Source organism: Quercus lobata, chromosome 2 (assembly GCF_001633185.2).
Source record: "Quercus lobata isolate SW786 chromosome 2, ValleyOak3.0 Primary Assembly, whole genome shotgun sequence".
NCBI lineage: Eukaryota > Viridiplantae > Streptophyta > Magnoliopsida > Fagales > Fagaceae > Quercus > Quercus lobata.
The window spans coordinates 3,328,653-3,350,220 of record NC_044905.1 but is presented as its reverse complement, the minus strand read 5'-3'; the positions used below and the strand labels follow the sequence as shown (position 1 = coordinate 3,350,220).

The 21,568-nt window shown below is 38.7% G+C and overlaps 1 protein-coding gene and 1 pseudogene across 2 annotated transcripts; both read right to left on the bottom strand.

Annotated features, from left to right (window-relative positions):
- Positions 1 to 2,309, bottom strand: LOC115978205 (annotated as a pseudogene). Its single transcript, XR_004088663.1, has 2 exons — positions 1,393 to 2,309; positions 1 to 684 (listed from the first exon to the last, which is right to left on the bottom strand). The product of XR_004088663.1 is annotated as a cytochrome P450 81Q32-like (transcript).
- Positions 2,310 to 5,330: 3,021 nt separating this feature from the next.
- Positions 5,331 to 8,018, bottom strand: LOC115974083 (cytochrome P450 81Q32-like). The gene is made up of 2 exons (XM_031094299.1): positions 6,782 to 8,018; positions 5,331 to 6,204 (listed from the first exon to the last, which is right to left on the bottom strand). The coding sequence occupies exons 1-2, from the start codon at positions 7,685 to 7,687 to the stop codon at positions 5,581 to 5,583; spliced, it is 1,530 nt and encodes a 509-aa protein (XP_030950159.1). The 5' UTR covers positions 7,688 to 8,018; the 3' UTR covers positions 5,331 to 5,580.
- Positions 8,019 to 21,568: the final 13,550 nt, after the last annotated feature.

Below are 21,568 nucleotides of genomic sequence, written 5' to 3'. Positions count from 1 at the left end.
GTGAATATTCTTAGTCATAGGATTTCACGAGACGAATTGACTTAGTTGGGGGGACTTTTAGATAATGGCATCCATTGGAGAATGCTGAGGCATTGGTTCCTTTACTTTGCACATTGCCTCCAAAGGCTTGACCTTGGGCATGGTGAGGCCCAAATATTCAGTAATGTCGACCTCCTCTTCCCCAATCCTTTCCCACTCAAATGATTGAATCAAAGTCCCTAATGCCAATCCAATCACTCGGTTGGCCAATGCAGCCCCAGGACATCCTCTCCTTCCAGCACCAAATGGAATTAGCTTATACCCCTCATCACTATTCCACCCTTCAAACCTTTCTGGCATAAACTTTGTTGGATTCACCCAAACCTTAGGGTCTCTATGAATGGCCCAAGCATTCACCAATAACATTGCCCCTTGAGGCACATCAAAATTGCCTACTACACAATCTTCAGATGCTTCATGTGGCACAAGAAGAGGAACAGGTGGGTACAAACGAAGTGTCTCACTAATTACATTTTGTAGATAATGTAGCTTTGGCAAGTCTTGTTCATCCAAAAGGCGTCCTTGTCCCACATTAGCATCTATCTCAGCTTTGACCCTTTCCATTGCAGTTGGATGGTTGAGCAATAGTGACATAGCCCATTCTAAGGTAGTTGATGAAGTATCAGTCCCTGCTACTAGCAGCACCTACAAAAATAAATATGCAAATGTCAACTAGGTAAAAAGAGGTATGCTCGATCAGGTCCTACCATCTCTAGATATACAAAATTACGAAGGAGTTGAGTCCTAAAGACCCTAGTTAATAACTGCTACCAATTTTGCCACACAAAAGCTTACAATTTGAGGTAGTAGCAGAGGTAATTAGTGTGTATCAATTACATAATAAACAAAATTCATATATATTTTTAAAAATACTAAAATTTATATCAATTTTATTGTAAAATATCAGTTCAATAATATAATAAATAAAGGTTTGAATTACTTTTTCATAATTTGTAATATAAGATTTAAATAGAATAATATCTGTACAACACATCATTTTATAGTATTTTTCCTCCCCAAAAGAAATTTGTAGTATTTAAAAAAAGGAAAATACTAAAACTACTACTAAGTTTAATAACAAAAGTGTCATGACAATGAATGCAGTTCATTTCACTTAACAAATAGCACTCATTATTGTACACTACCTAATATCTGGTACAACACATCATTTCACTGAACGCGTGGACATTTCAAAAAAATGTAGATATCATACTCTGTTTGAGTAAGAAGGTATTAATTTGTGATTCTTTCAGAGATTTCATTTGAACCAAAGCCAAGAGGGCTGTATATGACCAATCATTTGTTTCAAAAAAGCTCTTCAAAAACCAAATAAGAATAGGATTTGTTAATTACCATAATAATTCCCTTGATGATTTCGTCGGTGTAATACTCCGGCTCTGTTTCTCTCAACTTCAACAAGTTATGTATCATCAATTTCTTCACCTGTACCTCGCTTCCAGCTCCACCATTTTCATCAACCAGTTCCTACAAAAACCTATCCATCTTTTTCATCAACCCCACCATCTTCCTCTCCACACCCAGTAAATCCATCCACTGCAAAAATGGCAAAAAATCTCCCATATTTGGTGCTCCACATAAATCCACTGATTCCCTAATAACACCACGAATTCTTTTTGCTTCCTCTTCATCTTCCACGTCCTCTCCAAAATACCTCTTCCCAGCTATCATCATTGTCATGACATTGAAAGAATGCTCCACAAACTTTGGATGAGTTTTTCACGTAGTAGCTTGACCTCTTCTTGTCTAACACTAGAAAACGCGTTGATACGAGAGGAAGAGAGTATCTCAAGCGTCATGATACGGCGAAGGTTGCGCCAAAGATCACCATAGGGAGCTACAGCAACTGTGGAGTTGTAGTTGAAGTGATCGCTAGCAAGCAAGCGCGGCCGGTTGGCGAAGACGACGTCGTTTGTGGTGAAACAGTCTTCGGCGCCAGAAGGGGAAGAGACTAAGAGGACTGTACGGGAACCACATCGGAGAAGTAAGATGTTGCCGTAGTTTTGTGAAAGAGTTTGTAGAGATCGCTGGATTGGTTGTTTGAAAAGATGAAGGTGACCAATAAGAGGTAGTGATGGTGGGCTTGGAGGCAGGTTTTTCTTGATTATAGTTGCTGATTTATTGTTTTTTACGAGGAGCTTGAGAAGGATGGAGAAAATAATTATCAGAGCAAAGCTAAACCAGTAGGGATCTTCTTCCATTTTCTCTCTCTGTTCACATGTTTAGTTAGGTTGTCTACTTGTATTCAAAAATTATTTGCGAGTGAGAATGGGAGAAAGAATTCTGGCCTATATGAAAATGATAAATAGTTAAATTTAGTTTTACTTTTAAGGTAATTGTCTAACTCGTAAGATAGTTTTCATAAAAGTTACAACATTTTATGTGGTATAAATTTTTTTTTGGATTTGTTTACCACAACTAAACTAGTTGCAAGATGGTTTTAAAAACTGAATGCTAGCTTCAATCGGTTTAAACAGGAACCAGATACTAATTTGATTAGTTTAACCGGAACTTCAACCACAAAAACTGAGAACCAGAATGGTTCAACTGGTTATGGAGTGGGTTGCTTAAAAAACCAAAAACGCAGCAATGTTGATTGAAATGGCACCACTTCTTAGTCTCTCTCATCTTATCCAGTCTATGATTAATAGCACAACAACCTTAAATCTGTGAGGAAATGAGAACTGGAGAAAATTTCATTTGTGGGTGAAGTGGGTATTGGAAAAAACATAAATTTAAGGTTGACAATCAAATAAAAAACTAACAAAAAAATGAAAAAGTAAATATTGGGGAAGAACCATGCGTTGCAGAGAGAGAGAGAGAGAGAGAGGCGTCGAAGCTGAATATATTCTGTGAGGATTTAAAAGACAGAGGAAAAGCAATTTGGATTTGGAATTAGAGGATAGTATTTTGAACCTCTGATGGATGTGAATAGATGAAAGTAAAGGAAGCACCGTCCCTCTAGGCGAGTTGGTATCCGAGTCCTATAGTAACTTGTTGCTCGGGGTTCAATCCCCGCACTTACCTAACCAAAAAAAAAGAATGTAAAGGAGGGTAGGTGATACTTGGGAGTGAGACAAGAGATGGTAGGTCGACAGACCAAAGAGGAAATAGTATGAATTTAATTATAAACTTAATATGAATTACTTTTATATATTTTTAAAATTATAAATTAAATTATTTATAACGTCATCAGTTTGACCATTGATCAAACTTTGATCAGACCAGAAAATTAGGAACCAGTAATCTTTTCGGCTATTTGTCCATTCTGATTTTTAAAACTATTTGCAACAAGTTGAGTCTCATCTTAAACAAATTACAAGCAAAAAAAAAAGAAGTCATGTATTTGACTTTCTCACCATTATTTGTTTTTCTTTTCTTCATAATAATCATATTTGTTTAAATTTATAATATTTTCAATATGAATTTATACAAACAATTTCAAATTTTAAGAGCCATAAGTATACATTAGTATTTTATTTTAGTATATTTAAATACCTTTGTCTTTACTCTCCTCTCTTTTCCATTCGTTTCAAACATAATGTAATAATTCAAGGTCATCAAAATTAAACTAGGTAAAAAAAAAATTATAAAGAAAAATGTGCAATGATTCTTCTAGGGAAAATTGAAAATGTGGATGGCATTTTTAACCCATCGAAAACAACATGAACAAAACCTACTTTAAGATTTAAGATACTACAAAGGGCCCATTTGTTACCGTTGTTTAAACAACATTTTTCAGTGTTTAAACAATATTATACGTATTTTCACACATTTTTCCACTCACACGTATTTCTAAAAAATACAAACAATATTACTAGAACAATATTACCAAATGGGTCTAAATTACTAATAAAATGTGGATGACATTTGTTCTTCTTTTTGGAAAATTATTGTGTACTCCCGAAGTACCATAAATACGTACTCCCTTCTCTCACATGAATGGTGGGTCCCACGTAGGACCCACCATTCATGTGAGAGAAAAGAGTACGCATTTATGATACTCTGAGAGTACCTAATAATTTTCTCTTCTTTTCCCCCTCCCATTAATTACAGTACAAGTGTTGTTAATAGTTGTGTGGCTGAATGGGCTTGGGGCCCATTTCCACCAGAATGTTCCTTACTAGCATACTCATGCTTCATGCAGCTCATTACTCTCTGTGTCTCCACTTATTAAGATAAGGGGACTTATTTGTTGAAAATATTGTAGATAGAGCTAAAAGTTAGCTAAAATATATGAATAATATCAAAAATTATAATGAAATTCAAAAATAGTAAAGAAATAAAAATAAGCTGACTTTTCTCCCCATATCTCAAAAGCAACCGAGGTCCAATTTATGGTTAGTCTGGTCCATCACTTAGAAGAATTCATTGTATATGTCACAGCCCACAGACAAATAAATAAACATAAAAAGAAGATGTCACAGGAAAGAGTTAAAAGAAAAAAAAAAAGAAAAAAAAGTAATAGCCAGTTGTTTCAGACCTCCACGTGTTCAGAATTAAAAAGAAACAAAAGTTTTTAAGTCTGGAAACTCCACTCCATACCTTGTAGGTGGCAATAATAGATAATGAGTCACAATAAGCAAAAACTGAATTGAATGACTCATATGCATCCCAGGTTGCATTTAAGTCCATAAGAACATTGATTAAGCTAGTCCTTGGAGTTAGAAAACTAAAAATAAGAAATTAAGTGAAAACAAAAGTAATGTAGAGCGGAAATTTGGAGTGCATAATAGGAAAGACAGTACTTATTAGACTTAGGTTTTTGGAATTGTTATAGAGCCCTATCCTTCTAATTAAAGCAAGAAAGAAATGAAACTCTTAAATGATTTGTTTGGATTGAGGAAGAGGGATGGGAGAAGAATTTGCCCAAAATTATCCTTTTTTTTTTTTTTTAACTAATTCTACTCTACTTCCTTCCCCCCCTCAATCCAAATGAGTCCTTTGTATCAAGTCTTTGAACACGCTTACTGGTAGTCTATATTGTTTCTCAAAAAGACTAATAGTCTATTATGGGCTAAATAAATCAAATAGACTGAAAAGTCCAGCCCACTCTTAAGTCTTAACAATCTAAAACTCACCCTCCTAAGTAGGTTCCTTTATGGACTAGCAGCAACATAGCCCCCAAAAAATATGATTTCGAAATTACATGTATTATGAAAATATTGACTGCAGTTCTTGATATACAAATACTATTGGCAATAAGAAATTCAATTTTTGTCTTAAAAACTAGTGTGTCAGTCTTTGATTAATGGACTTACACATATAAGAAGTATTTGCATTGAGAGAATTTCATATGGAATTTTTTTACTACCACAACTTTTGTATCACAATTTTTGTAACAACTAAGTGCGAGCGACTACTTTGTCACTTTTACACATACTTATAACTTTTTCTCCACTACCACTACATACAATCAACTACATCTAAGCTGTGGTCATAGATTTTTTTTTTTTTTTTTTGGGTGTGTGGATATTCTTAATCATAGGATTTCATGAGTCCAGTTGATTTATTTGGGGACTTTTAGATGATGGCATCCACCGGAGAATGCTGAGGCATTGGTTCCCTTACTTTGCACATTGCCTCCAAAGGCTTGGCCTTGAGCATGGTGAGGCCCAAATATTCAGTCATGTCAACCTCCTCTTCACCAATTCTTTCCCATTCAAATGATTGAATCAAAGTCCCCAATGCCAATCCAATCACCCGATTGGCTAATGCAACCCCAGGACATCCTCTCCTTCCAGCACCAAATGGAATTAGGCTATACCCCTCACCACTCCACCCTTCAAACCTCTCTGGCATAAACTTTGTTGGGTTCACCCAAACCTTAGGGTCTCTATGAATGGCCCAAGCATTGACTAGTAACATTGCTCCTTGAGGCACATCATAATTGCCTACTACACAATCTTCAGATGCTTCACGTGGCACAAGAAGAGGAACAGGTGGGTACAAACGGAGTGTCTCACTAATTACATTTTGTAGGTAATGTAGCTTTGGCAAGTCTTGTTCATCCAAAAGGTGGCCTTGTCCCACATTAGCATCTATTTCAGCTCGGACCCTTTCCATTGCAGTTGGATGGTTGAGCAATAGTGACATAGCCCATTCTAAGGTAGTTGATGAAGTATCAATCCCTGCTACTAGCAGCACCTGCAAAAGTATGCTGAGTAAGAAAGGTATGCTCAAGTCCTATTTGAATTCCTTTTTTATTGTTTGTAATGTGTCACTTTATAAGATTTATATAGAATAATTTATATTATAACACATCATTTTGTAGTATTTTTCCTTCCTAAAAGAAATTTGTAGTATTTTCAAAAATAAAAATGCTGAAACTATTAACAAGCTTAGCTACATAAGTGTTACAAAGAGGTGACAATAAATACAATGATTCCACTTTATAACGCATAACAAACAAGGGTGTCAATAAATGCAATTGACTTCATTTACCACATAACAAACAAGAGCATTACACCATCTCCATTTTTTTTTTTGGAGAAACGAGCATTACACTACCTAATACACATAAACCATACAAACTTACTGTAACGTGTTGACATTTCAAAAGAATGTAGATATCATGCTCTGTTTGAGTAAGCAAGGTATTAATTTGTGATTTTTTCAAAGAAATCATTTGAACCAAAGCCAGTGTAACAGGGCTGTATATGACTAATCATTTGTTTCAATACAATTCTTCAAAAACCAAAGAAGAATAGGATTTGTAAATTACCATAATAATTCCCTTGATGATTTCGTCCGTGTAAAACTCTGGCTCTGTTTCTCTCAACTTCAACAAGTTATGTATCATCAATTTCTTCACCTCTGCCTCCCTTCCAGCTCCACGATTTTCATCAACCAGTTCCTGCAAAAACCTATCCATCTTTTTCATCAACCCCACCATCTTCTTCTCCACACGCAGCAAATCCATCCACTGCAAAAAAGGTAAAAAATCTCCCATATTTGTTGCTGCACACAAATCCACCAATTCCCTAATAACACCACGAATTCTCTTTGCTTCCTCTTCATCTTCCACATCCTCTCCAAAATACCTCTTCCCAGCTATCATCATTGTCATGGCATTGAAAGAAAGCTCCACAAACTTAGACTTCAAATCAATCTTTCTCGTGGCTTTCCCACAACTTTGCATGAGCTTTTTACGTAGTAACTTGACCTCTTCTTGTCTAACACTCGAAAACGCGTTGATACGAGAGGAAGAGAGTATCTCAAGCGTCAAGATACGGCGAAGGTTGCGCCAAAGATCACCATAGGGAGCTACAGATACAACGGAGTAGTTGTAGGTGAAGTGATCGTTGGCAAGCGAGCGCGGACGGTTGGCGAAGACGACGTCGTTTGTGGTGAAACAGTCTTCGGCGCCAGAAGGGGAAGAGACTAAGAGGACTGTACGGGAACCACATCGGAGGAGTAAGATGTTGCCGTAGTTTTGTGAAAGAGTTTGTAGAGATCGCTGGATTGGTTGTTTGAAAAGATGAAGGTGACCAATAAAAGGGAGAGATGGTGGGCTTGGAGGTAGGTTCTTCTTGATTGTTGTTGCTGATTTCTTGTTTTTTATGAAGAGCTTGAGAAAAATGGAGAAAATAATTATCAGAGCAAAGCTAAACCAGTAGGGATCTTCCATTTTCTCTCTCTGTTTGGTTTGGTAGTCTATTTGAATTAGTCTGGCCAGCACATAAACACTTTTGTTACTTTGAATAAAGGAAAATTCAAATCTAAATTGAGTCCGTTATGGCTTAGAGTATCTCCAATAAGCTCTTTAAAGCCAATTATGGCCAGCAAATGAACTACTCGCTCATCACGCTCCTCATCCTCTTCCTCAGCCTCCTCTGGCACCCGATCTCCATGATCGTCTTCCTCGCCATCTTCGTCGCCTGGTCTTCCTCTCTCTTTGTTTTTTCTCCTGAAATCCTCTCTGTTTGAGTCTTTGACTTTGAGCGTGAGATCGGTATATTTTTATTTTTTAAATTTTGGTATGTGGTGGAGAATTGGTTTGTAGTGATAGAGTGTGCGTGGTGGAAACAATGGGATGTAAAAAGTGGTGTGTACGGTGTGGTGGAAAATTGGGTTAATGATAATTACAAAAAAGTTATGATATTTTTGGAGGATGTTAAGTATATAATATTTTTATAATAAATTTTAAATGGTAAGTTATTATTAGTTGTTATAAATAGGTAAAAAAGTAATTTAAGTTGTGATTCAAATTAGAACCAATAACAACCTACCACATGTGATTTGTTATGAAAATATTGTAAATGTAGTTGTAGGGACACGATTTTTAACGACCCAAGGATGACGTTGGACTTGTATGTAAAGGGTCTGAACAATACGATTTGTAGAGAATGGGTTTGGAAAGGCTGGACCTTGGTCGTTGGGCAGCGGTTTAGTCATGATTTTTATGGAAGCCCATACGAAGGTAGGTTTGGCATGTATAGATAAGCCTTACATCGATGTAGTTTGGAAGGTTTGACTCCTCGGGTTTAGTCCGAGGAGCATCTCATTCTCACCAATTGTAGGGATACGATTTTTGTTAACCCGATCCTGGATGATCAGGCCCTGGCCTAAGAAGTCCCACGCAATGAAATTTGTAGAGTATGGGATGAAGAACTTGGCTTCAGTTGGCTCAAACGGTTCGTTGCATGTCCTTAATGGATATAGAAACGTAAATCACGAACATGTAAGTCTTAGTCAAAGTTCCATTCATGGACAAACTTTCATACAATGACTTCTTTCTTTCCTCTCTCTCTCCTTCCCTCTCCCCTCCGTCCCCCTTTCTGGGGGACTCTTACATATGATACAGGCCCTCCTTTATCATCTGGGCCCTACACTTGTTGATCATCCAAACCCCCACTTGAGCACCTGTCCCATCAGACGTCCTTACCAGTTCCTTGTGAGTTGCAGTGATCAAGCTAACACTGTTCGGGGGTCTTCTCTTCATTAATACGGCCAGGAGAGTAGTTGGGGTGCATTTAATGTGGTGGTGACAGCCTTTTCTAGGATATTTTGAGCCTTCTTTCTTTTTACGTGTTTAGAGCGAGGGCTACAGTGACTGGGATGCAGAATTGATCTGGTCTTTGGGATGTCCGAGGAGGAATTACTCCTCGGATGTATTTTCTTTGCCCAGTTGGCTTGGGCAGGGGTTTACGGGCCGTGCGTCTCTTCGGATAGGATTGTCCTCGGACGGGCCCAAGGTCCAGCCAACTAGTTATTCTGGGCCGGTCCTCACAGTAGTATTTTTCTTTTATTTTAAAAAAAATTAAAAAAAAAAGGTTTGTGGTAAAGTAGTGAATAATAATGAATAAATAAAAACTAACAACTCATGACTATATATTTTGTTATCTCAAGTGCTTCAAGAGATCTATTGAAAAAAAAAAAAAAAACCACAATTTTAAAATTTTTATCCATTGAGAGTTAGAAAATATAGTTGGGAATAAATAAAGGAAGATTAAAAAAAGAATAAATAGATATTAAAAAAATGAATGAAGAAATAATATTTAAATGAGATAGAGAAAAGATAGAGAGTTTGTTAGAAAGTGTATTTGAAAAATTAAGTAAAAAAAATAAATATAACCGTTCACTCTCCAAACAATACAAAAATTTGAAGAACCTATTGAAAATTCTCTTAGAAAATATTAAATTTCTCCTTATTTTAATAAAGTTGCAGTACTATTCTTACCTAAACCATTTACAAATGGAAAAGAAGTCCTATGTATAATTGACTTCCTCACCTAATATCTGTTTTTCATATCTTCTTAATAATCATGTTTGTTTGAATTTATAACATTTTAAATATGAATGATTGGTATTGATATCTCCTCGGATTGGGAAACTAATATGCATTATTTGTAACATATGATGTCATGTTTGCGCCCTTGATAGCATGAGATTAAATTTTTTATTTTTTTAAATTTTTTTTAACAGGTAATAAAATGGGAATGATTTAGGTTTAGTGTGGGCTTAGATGCAACTTTTTGCTGATCTTAGATTGTTTATTTACTAAAGTTAGTTACAGTATATTCTTAAAAATTTGAGACTTTAAAAAATTTTATATAAGCAAATTAATTATTAAGCTAAAAAATTAAAGGAAAAAGATGATGGCAAATAAATACACCATCAGAGATCCGAGACCTACTCGATAATGCAATTAATCAATTATTAAGATATCGTACTTATTAATTTTATTTGCAAGAAAACAAAGGTTTATATTCCAAAAGTAAACTAAGTAGACATAAAACTTGAGTTTCACTTATTAGCAAATTTGTTTAAAATTATACTATATTTTTATCTTTATCTAAACTTCTCTTACAAAGCAAAAAAGAAAAAGAAAAAAAGAAGAAGCTTACTATATAGGGTATCATTTATATTGGTTTAATAAGTTTTTATGATTTTAAATTTAGGTTATCCTGTCCTCGGTGGTTTGTTGAACTTAATTCATGGTAATAATAAATTGTGGGGCCAAAGAAAGTGTGGCTCTGGCCCAGGCCCAGTTTATCTTAGGGTCCACGGCCCAAGCCGAGGAGAGCCATTGCCGAGGACGACCTCCTGCTCGGCACTTCACTAAATGCCCAACGAAAGGAGCAAACTGAGTGTAGGGGCAGGGTAAGGGAAAAAGCCGCCAACACAGTAACGCGGGATTCGGCGTTTGACAAGCCCGTACTCAAACCCATACCCATGACCATGCGCTTTTCTAACAACTCCCAACCACTCTAGGTATGGGTCGACTGGACAGGCCTGCACTCCAAAAGTAAAATCAACACGTGGACGCAAAAAAGGGGATGGAACACCAGTATAAAAGGAGAAGAAAATAAAGCTCTGGGGGAGAACTCTGGCTAAAAAAAAGAAAAGGGGTTTAGCTAGGGAAACCGAGCCCGCCCATGCAGTATTTCCCGTAGGAATTACTACTAAACAGCTCATCTATGTCCAAGGTCATACCTTTGAAGCCCACTCTCTACAAATGATATTGTGAGGGCCTCTTTTCGTACGAGCCCAGCACTGTCTTGGGATCGTAACAAATTGGGCACCTACAATTGGCGCCGTCTGTGGGGAGGTTTGTGTCTTGGCATAGATGATGGTTTGAGAAAGTACCCTTGTCGTTTCTACCAGCCGCTTACAGTGATCCACCGTAAAGCCTCGATAGGGGCTATGATTCTTGACTAGGGGCTACACTTATAGCGTCAGCCACGTAGACGGTTCAAGGGGCTCGGCCGAAGATTTCATTCCCTTAAAGCCAAAGCCCTATAGATGAGAAAAACAAAATATAAGTTTTGGGCAGAACTAAGGCCTTGCATGATCCTCGGACTCAAGCCTCTGGGGAAACCAACTACTTAAAAGAAAAAGTACAAGTTTTGGACAGAACCAAGGCCTTGCATGGTCCTCGGACCCAAGTCTCTGGGGAAACCAACTACTTAAAAGAAAAAGTACAAGTTTTGGACAGAACCAAGGCCTTGCATGGTCCTCGGACTCAAGCCTCTGGGGAAACCAACTACTTAAAAGAAAAAGTACAAGTTTTGGACAGACACCAAGGCCTTGCATGGGACTCAAGCTCTGGGAAACCAACTACTTAAAAGAAAAAGTACAAGTTTGGACAGAACCAAGGCCTTGCATGGTCCTCGGACTCAAGCCTCTGGGGAAACCAACTACTTAAAAGAAAAAGTACAAGTTTTGGACAGAACCAAGGCCTTGCATGGTCCTCGGACTCAAGCCTCTGGGGAAACCAACTACTTAAAAGAAAAAGTACAAGTTTTGGACAGAACCAAGGCCTTGTATGGTCCTCGGACTCAAGCCTCTGGGGAAACCAACTACTTAAAAGAAAACTACAAGTTTTGGACAGAACCAAGGCCTTGCATGGTCCTCGGACTCAAGCCTCTGGGGAAACCAACTACTTAAAAGAAAAAGTACAAGTTTTGGACAGAACCAAGGCCTTGCATGGTCCTCGGACTCAAGCCTCTGGGGAAACCAACTACTTAAAAGAAAAAGTACAAGTTTTGGACAGAACCAAGGCCTTGCATGGTCCTCGGACTCAAGCCTCTGGGGAAACCAACTACTTAAAAGAAAAAGTACAAGTTTTGGACAGAACCAAGGCCTTGCATGGTCCTCGGACTCAAGCCTCTGGGGAAACCAACTACTTAAAAGAAAAAGTACAAGTTTTGGACAGAACCAAGGCCTTGCATGGTCCTCGGACCCAAGCCTCTGGGGAAACCAACTACTTAAAAGAAAAAGTACAAGTTTTGGACAGAACCAAGGCCTTGCATGGTCCTCGGACCCAAGCCTCTGGGGAAACCAACTACTTAAAAGAAAAAGTACAAGTTTTGGACAGAACCAAGGCCTTGCATGGTCCTCGTACCCAAGCCTCTAGGGAAACCAACTACTTAAAAGAAAAAGTACAAGTTTTGGACAGAACCAAGGCCTTGTATGGTCCTCGGACCCAAGCCTCTGGGGAAACCAACTACTTAAAAGAAAAAGTACACGTTTTGGACAGAACCAAGGCCTTGCATGGTCCTCGGACCCAAGCCTCTGGGGAAACCAACTACTTAAAAGAAAAAATACAAGTTTTGGACAGAACCAAGGCCTTGCATGGTCCTCGGACCCAAGCCTCTGGGGAAACCAACTACTTAAAAGAAAAAATACAAGTTTTGGACAGAACCAAGGCCTTGTATGGTTCTCGGACTCAAGCCTCTGGGGAAACCAACTACTTAGAAGCAAAAGTACAAGTTTTGGACAGAACCAAGGCCTTGCATGGTCCTCGGACTCAAGCCTATGGGGAAACCAAGTACTTAAAAGAAAAACTACGTTACATGGGCCTTAGAATGTGTCCGAGGAAAACTCCCCATTAACAGTTGGGTTAATCTCTACACTGGATGGATTCCCCAGTCTACCCTCGGACCCTCAGTACCAAAGGGATTGATGCAATATAGAGCAATATGCTACCAAAAACACAATTGAGGTCCCTCACTGTTCGGCTACCCTCTCGGATGAATTATTTAGAGTTTATTGTTCTCGGACATTTGTCTAGCACGCATCGCACAACGCTCAGTCGTTATCCCGGTTAGTTCCAAGAGTTTAATTTATTGAGGATTACCATTGTTATACTTGATAATGTCAGTAAGTTTAAACTAGTAGGAGTTTGTTTTAAGGCATTTTTCTGCTCCAAGTATCATCAAAGGCAAGCGTATATTTAATATTCATTCACAAAGTAATTGCTGCCGAAAGGAAAAATATTTTGAAAGAAATAAACTCATCTTTTATTAAGACAAAGAAATAGTACAGTGTACAATGAAAAACTGGAATAAGCTTGTACTAAAGCTAACTACACAAGTGAAAAGAAAAGATACAATAGAATGAAGATAAAGCCGAAGAAAAAATGCAGAGGAGAGATTGGCTGCTGTTCCAAGATGCTGTTTAAGGAAACCATTCCTCAACACTTTTACATGCCCATGACTCAGGCAGCCAAAGAGCCCAACTTGGGGCCTGCACCGTTGAAGAAAAGGTGCAGGGAACCTGACCTCAGGCTAACACCATTTGAAGAAACGGTGCAGAGAGCTGGAGGTGGAGGAGCCTCCGTATAACCACGTCTGTGATAAAGCAGACGGTGCTGATGGCGGAAAACCTTACTTCTGATGCGTCAAGAGTCTGACGCGACCAGTACCTGCTTCGGATTTTGGCTAAAAGAGGTAGAAAAACCATCCTCGCCTTACCAAGATGGAAGATCATCTTGAGTCTGTGTCCGCCTTGTCCAGACCACACCACCTTGAGTTTCGGAGAGATCCGGTGCCTCTGTGGCGGGTGCAGTTCCTTCACCCCTATACGTGCCTTAGGCATATTACACTAAGGGTGGAAAGCACTAAATATTGAGACTGTGATTATGGCTGAAGGGTTGCGGTTGTAAAGAAAACTGAAGGGGTTGAATGTAAGAGGAATAACCTCCTGTCCTACCTATTTAAAGGGAAAGGAGAAGATATTTAATTTACGCAGGGTTCCAAAGAATGCTATAGACAAGGAGCAGTTGGCTCAAGTTCCAACGCCATTCATGACCGTAGGATCTGAAGATCCTCGTGAAGGCGCACCTTGAGTGTAGGGATGTCAAAGGACCCCGCGTGAGTGGGTAAATGAATGCCTCTTAATTTGACACGTCTCCCGTGTAGGTGGAAAAATGCAAATATTAACAGAGTGTAGAATCAGAGCAGGCTATAATTATCAAAACCCTCCTCCCCAACTAAAAGTCGGGCAGCAGGCTTTTGAGGGGCTATTGTGAGGCCAAAGAAAGTGTGGCTCTGGCTCAGGCCCAGTTTATCTTAGAGTCCGCGGCCCAAGCCGAGGAGAGCCATTGCCGAGGACGACCTCCTGCTCGGCACTTCACTAAATGCCCAACGAAAGGAGCAAACTGAGTGTAGGGGCAGGGTAAGGGAAAAAGCCGCCAACACAGTAACGCGGGATTCGGCGTCTGACAAGCCCGTACTCAAACCCATACCCATGACCATGCGCTTTTCTAACAACTCCTAACCACTCTAGGTATGGGTTGACTGGACAGGCCTGCACTCCAAAAGTAAAATCAACACGTGGACGCAAAAAAGGGGATGGAACACCAGTATAAAAGGAGAAGAAAATAAAGCTCTGGGGGAGAACTCTGGCTAAAAAAAAGAAAAAGGGTTTAGCTAGGGAAACTGAGCCCGCCCATGCAGTATTTCCCGTAGGAATTACTACTAAACAGCTCATCTATGCCCAAGGTCATACCTTTGAAGCCCACTCTCTACAAATGATATTGTGAGGGCCTCTTTTCGTACGAGCCCAGCACTGTCTTGGGATCGTAACAAATTGGGCACCTACATAAATGAATATGTCTAATATCATTCTGAGTTTTTTTTTTTTTTTTTTTAAATATATAAATAAGATGGATTTATAATGAAATACATAATTAATAATGGATTTTGGATTTAAAATTTAACAAATATAAGTTTAGAAATGATCTTTTTTTCCCAAAACCTGATCATGGTCATTTCGTAGGCCCATTTTTATATGGTACTTTCATCATGAACTCGTGGGTAATACGCTAAACTGTATATGTGCCCGTTTGTTTTCACTTTCAAACAGCAAAAAGTGCTTTTTGAGACAAAAAAATAAATCAGACGTTTGATAATGTTTCAAAACTTGCTTTCTCAAAAAAGTTGTGTTTTGAAATGTAAAGAATTGAGCCAAAACGTGCGGACAGGTTTGAGGAGCTTTTACAAATGCAAAAACGCTTTAAATCAATATTGCCGTTGGAAATGCAATGAATGACCCAAATTACTCTCATCTCACTAACCACAACATACATTGAAAACCGAAAAGAAAAACACAGAAAATAATAGCTACAATATGCCAAAACCTCTACTGCCAATCTCACTCTCAACAACCTGATTTGAATCTTTCGACATGACTGAGGTTGAGTAACAAGGAGGAGTTCTAATGCATCAATCTGACTTCAATTCCCATTTGGTTTTGGGGTTACGAAGAGAGAGAGGCATTGAAGATTTTTGGTGGAATTAAGAGAAATTACCTTAGGTGAATCTTCCCGATCTGAATCTTCCCATTCGTGAGTGGTTGAATTTAGAGAAAAAAAAAGAATAAAGAAGATCAAGGTGAAGAATTGCGTGGGTATAGGCTGTGTGGCTAAATGTGTGGAGGAAAGTAGAGAAAGGAGAAAAAGAAAGAAGACAAAAGGTATAGGGTTGGCTCTTGTGACTGAGTAAAATCGGAAGGAATAAAAAGAAAAAGAAAAAGAAAAGGGAAATGGGTTGGGTTGAGTTGGGTTGGGCTGGGTGTGCATGCAACATGCCAATAAATATATTAAAAGATCGTAGAATATATTTGAGTAACGCTAATTCACAATATTGTGAAAAATTATTGTGAAAATGTTGTAAATTTTTTGAAAAAAGAAATACTAAAACCAAATACTTTTTTACAAAATCTTTTATTAAGAGTGTCATTTATTATTAACATAAAGTAATTATTATTATTATAAAGAAGAAATTTATACTAAGTATGAGATAATTTATCACTCAAACTATTATTTTTATAAGTACTAGTCAAACATTTAACTTTTTAAAAAAGTACTTTTTGGTAACTTTTACCAAATATTTAACTTTTTTTAAAAGTCAATTTTATACGCACTTTTTAAAAATCCCAATTTTTTAGAAAGCTTAATTTCAAAAAGTCTGAACCAAACTCAACCCGTATAGTATAATGAGTGAAAGTTGTCAGTGCTTCTAAACGTATAAAAAGAAAAGCATAAGAAGTCATCCCGAGAGAGATTTTAGTGTGGATCCAAAGATCCTCTAGATCTAGGTCCGGATAAAATCTAAAATTTTATCCACAACTTTCGTCAAACCCAACTATTATTGACAATAGAAAATGTTAGTCTTACCCAAAATGTTATAACAAGACAAAACTGAGAAAGGATTGGGATATTTTGGACGGTGAGACTTAGACAAAGAATGGAAGTTTATTACTATTTGATATAAAATGAGCATAATTCTTGTTGGAAAAGTTTAAATTAATAAAACAAAAAAAATAATAATAATTTGACAGTTGAGTAATTTAAGATCCAATCAACCAAGTTTAGCAACAAACTTAATTGCTTATAGCCTATTGCTACAACTCCACTCAATATATATATATATATTGGGTAGAAATGGAAAAATTCGTTAAAACTAGGAAATCAAGGTTATAGAGCAACGTCTCATAGAATATAGACCATTCAAATCAAAATTAAACTAGTCTCCAAGTCCACAGGTGGACTTTTAAACAGAATAAAATCATCACTTTGGGCAGCACCCTTCCTGGCCAGGTCGTTTGTGCATCGATTTGCTTCTTGATAGCAATGATTAAAGCGAATATGTTTGAACCTGGTGCTTAATTGCCTGCAATCATCCAACATGGCAGATTGGTTCACATTAGAATGGGTGGGGCTTGATAGAGCATCAATAATACACTTAGCATCTAACTCTACTTCCACAACAAGAAAATTTTTTGCTAAGCATAAATTGAGCCCATCCCGAAGAGCCCACAGCTTTGCTACATAACTGGTAATTCTCCCAATTTTCCTCAAGAAACCAACAATCCAATTTCCATACTCATCTCGAACAACACCACCGCCCCCTGCAATCCTAGAATTTCCTAATGAAAAACCGTCGGTGTTCAACTTCATCCAACCTTGAATCGGCCTCTCTCACCTTATGTGCTTCTCAATCAGTCTGGGTGAATTTCTTGGACCTAAGCCATATAGGTAAAACTCTAGAGTTCTATGTCTAATCTCCACCACTGCACTGTGATTACGCTTCAGCCAAATTACCCATATGGCAAAAAGGAAGGTGTATCTCCAAGGAATAGGACTTTGGGGGATGGCGTCCCTGCCATTTTTTTCCAGCCACTCCAGTAGCTCACTCCTGAAGAAAGATGAATCCAATGCCTCTGCATTTAATTGATGCCAAATTGGTTTAACAACTGTGCAGTCACGGAGGGCATGGATGATAGTTTCAATAACTTGCTGGCATAGTGGACAATAGGTGTCTGTGCCCATCCCTCTAGCATATAAACAGGATTTAACTCCAATACGATAATGATAGCATTTCCACAAAAATAATTGGATTTTTGGAAGTATGATAGTCTTCCAAATCCACTGCCCTTTGAAGATTGGAGAGTTTTCAAGCCCCACGGCTAGTGCATAAGCACTATGTATGCTGAATAATCCATTAAGAGTCCTTGCCCACGCAAGCTTATCCTTGCTTCTCACGGCAATGGCAACAGGAGTTGCTTGGACACCCAAAACAACATCTTGAGGCAGAACCATGGATATAGCATCCCACTTCCAACCACCTTTCGACACTACTTCTTGAACTTCTAACTAGTGTTCCTCTCTAGTTAGGGGACCCTGCATTACCCTTCGAAGGGGTCCCTAATCTGACCATCTGTCAAACCAGAAGCTAAGATTACTTTCTCTTCCAACAGTCCACATAGCACCTCTTTGGAAAACATCCTTCCCCTTCTTTACGGCTGTCCAAACCCAGGACCAGGGGAGTTTTTCACTGTTGCTAGAACTTAGCTTACGAGGATTGCAATACTTTTTCTTAAGGACTTGAGTCCATAGAGCCTTTGTCTCAGTGTTGAAGCGCCAATTCAGTTTGGCCAAGAGGGAAGTATTCCTCCCCTTAGCTGTTTGAAGTCCTAGACCCCCCCCCCCTGTTTTTTGGGTTTAGTTACCTTCTCCCATCCAATCAAATGCATTTTCTTGGATGTTTCAGTTAAGCCCCACAGAAAATTCCGATTAACTCTATCAATGCCCTCCAACACTTTCCTAGGTAATTGGGCACATTGCATGACATATGTGGGAACCGTGAATAGGGAGGATTAGATAAGAACAACCCTACCAGCCATGGACAATAAATTTTCTTTCCACCCAGCTAGTTTTTGCTTAACCCGATCTAGAACAAAGTTGAGATCTTGGCTAAAGGCCCCCTGATGCTTAATGGGAATACCCAAATATTTCCCTAGAGAAGGAGTGGATTGGAATCCGAGAATATCACAGAGAAATTCTCTAGTGTCACTATAGGAGAAAAACACCCTTGTTTTTGCTTTACTCACCGATTGGCCTAATTTATCGCAAAAGAAGTCCAACACGTCTCTAATGGCAGAACAGTTCACTTGATTAGCCTTGGCAAAAAGGACAACATCATCCGCAAACATGAGATGGGAGAAGGCTGGTCTAGTCTTAGAAAACTTAATAGGAGTCCAAAGCTTATCACTACACTTTTCCTCAATCAATTGACTCAAGAAATCTATACAAATAATAAAAAGATATGGAGGTAGAGGGTCGCCCTATCTGATACCTCTAGAAGGATGAAAACTCTCTAAAGTTCCCCCACTAAACAAGATGGAAGTAGAGATAGAGGTAACGCAGCTCATAATTAACCGAATAAGATCTTATGAAAGGTTAATCCTCATGAGCATTTCTCTAATGAAGCTCTACTCCAGCTTGTCATAGGCTTTCTCAAGGTCAATTTTGATTGCCATATACCCTTCTTTGCCCTTCACCTTACTAATCATATGAATTAATTCTTGAACTATGATAACATTATCATTACCTCTCCTGTTTAGCACAAAAGCTATTTGGAGTGGATTAATAACTTGATCTATGTATGGTCTTAATCTCACCACAATTACCTTGGTGACTATCTTATAAATGGAGTTACACAAACTGATAAGCCTGTAATTATTAAGCGATTCTAGACCTTGCACTTTAGGAATAAGAGCGATATGTGTCCTGTTCAGAAACTCAGGCACCATCTTGTCCTTAAAGATCTTCTGGATTTCTTTAACTACGGAGTCTCCAACTATCAGCTAGAAGCGTTGGAAGAATCTGGCATAGAAGCTATCTGGGCCAGGGGCCTTAAAAGCTTTCATGGATTATAAGGCAGCCTTTATCTCTTCCACCGACACCTTACAGCCTAGGCTATCACAAACTTCATTTGGGAGTATTGCTTGCCATTGGGAACTAGGAGAAACAAGTCGAGAGGAAAAAGTCTGAGAAGTAGAGTAAATGTCTTCAAACCCTCTCTGAGTATAATTTGCTATGTCCTCTTCCTCCAAAAGCCACTTCCTGACTTTATTTTTTATAATTGTGATTCTATTTCTTTTCCTTTTGACTAAGGTGGACAAATGAAAGAACGAGGTATTGTGATCCCCCTAAATAGTCCAGTTAATTTGAGATTTAAAGGCCCAAAGCTCATGCTCCTGATCCAAAACTTGATTAAATTCCAATTGTAAATTGCTTTCCAATTGAAGAAGAGAGGAGGTGGGGCTAATAGTAATTGCTTGTTGAACACCATTTAGCCTAGCCAAAATTCTTCTTCTTTTTTTTTGCAAAAATGTTTTCGAAATATGTCTTATTCCATGTAGTGGCTTTCTTAGCAAAATTTTCAACAGCCTCTGCTAACCTCGATCTTGCCTACCAGGATGAAGAGACAACACCAGGGAAGGAGGTATTAGAAAGCTAGAAGCTTTGAAAGACAAAAGGCCGAGGTCGTTGCATCGGTCTTCTGGGATTAGATTCTAGAATGACTGAGTAATGATCAGAGTGACGCCTGGTGAGATAAGTAACTTGGGCTTCAAGATAGAGATGCAACCAATCCGGGGTGACAAAAAATCTGTCAATGCGTTCCTGAATAAGCCCACTGATTCCTTTCTTGTTGGTCTAGGTGTATCTTGGACCTGAGAACCCCAAATCCACCATGTTGCACCTGTCTAAACATTCTTTGAACTGTAAAGAGTTGTTAATATTTACAATCCTCCCACCATATTTATCACTACTTACAAGAGGTTCATTAAAATCACCAGCTAATAACCAAGGAAAATTATTTAATTTAGATACAGAGAGGAGATTATTCCAGAGAATGTGCCTTTCAGCTATTCTTGGGCTTGCATAGATAGCAGAGAAAAGCCAGCTAGTGTTCAGGGGACGTACCTTTACCACCGCGTGAATCTCCTGCTCAATGTTCGCAAGGGGGGTAATTTCAACTCTATCTGAGTTCCATAGCAAGCACAGTCTTTCGGCTTACCCAATGGTCTCGGTGTGAATCACTCCATCAAAAGGGAGCCTATCTGTGATCTCTTTGGCTTTAGGGCCACCTAAGTGAGTTTCCATAATCAGCATGATGGCTGGGCTGTGAGCTTGATTAAGCTCTCTCACACGGCTTTGTAAATTGGACTTTAGTGTGCCCCTATTGTTCCAAATGATGATATTCATTATGAATTTATGAAGTGGGGTGGAACACTCATCAATTTGAGGTAGCGCTCTCACTTCCTCACTCAAATTCCATTCTAACCATATCACCATTTCCCATTGATTCACTGTGCACAACATCGGCAAGAGCGATATCTAAGGAATTAACTCCCAAACTTACCTCCTCTCCTCATTTGGATTTGTGTCGTCGGTGAGAAGCTGCCACCAGGGGTTGATCGCCGCCTTCCAAGCTGGATTGTCTAACGCAAGAGTCCCCGTTTTGAAACTCTTCATGGTGAGGGGAAAAAATTCCCACGCCTTCTTGAGTTTTGGATTGAAACACCCCAACACTTTCTCTATGATCACTCCTTCCAAAGTTTTTACCCACCTCTACTGCACTTGTGAATTGGAAATTTGGATTGAAGGGAGAGCTCCCTCCATTTTCTTTCCACAAAGTGATGTTAAGGTGGGGTGGCTGCTTCTTATCAGTGGAATTTATTGGAGAGCTATCTGAAGCCCTAGCATGGGCATTTTTCTTTTTTGCCTTCACTGAGGCCCCAGTGCCAAGCTTGATTGGGTTGATCTTGCTCCTGGGCTGCTGTTGGCTTGGTCCATTTGTATCATGGACCCACTAGCTTGAAGCTTGGACAAGTTGGGCCTGAAGAGGTTGGGGTCCATGGTGAGTTTTCGTTTATAATCCTTTGATGGCCGAGGTTCCATCGAGCTGGCATGTGACATGTGAGCCAGCAAGGG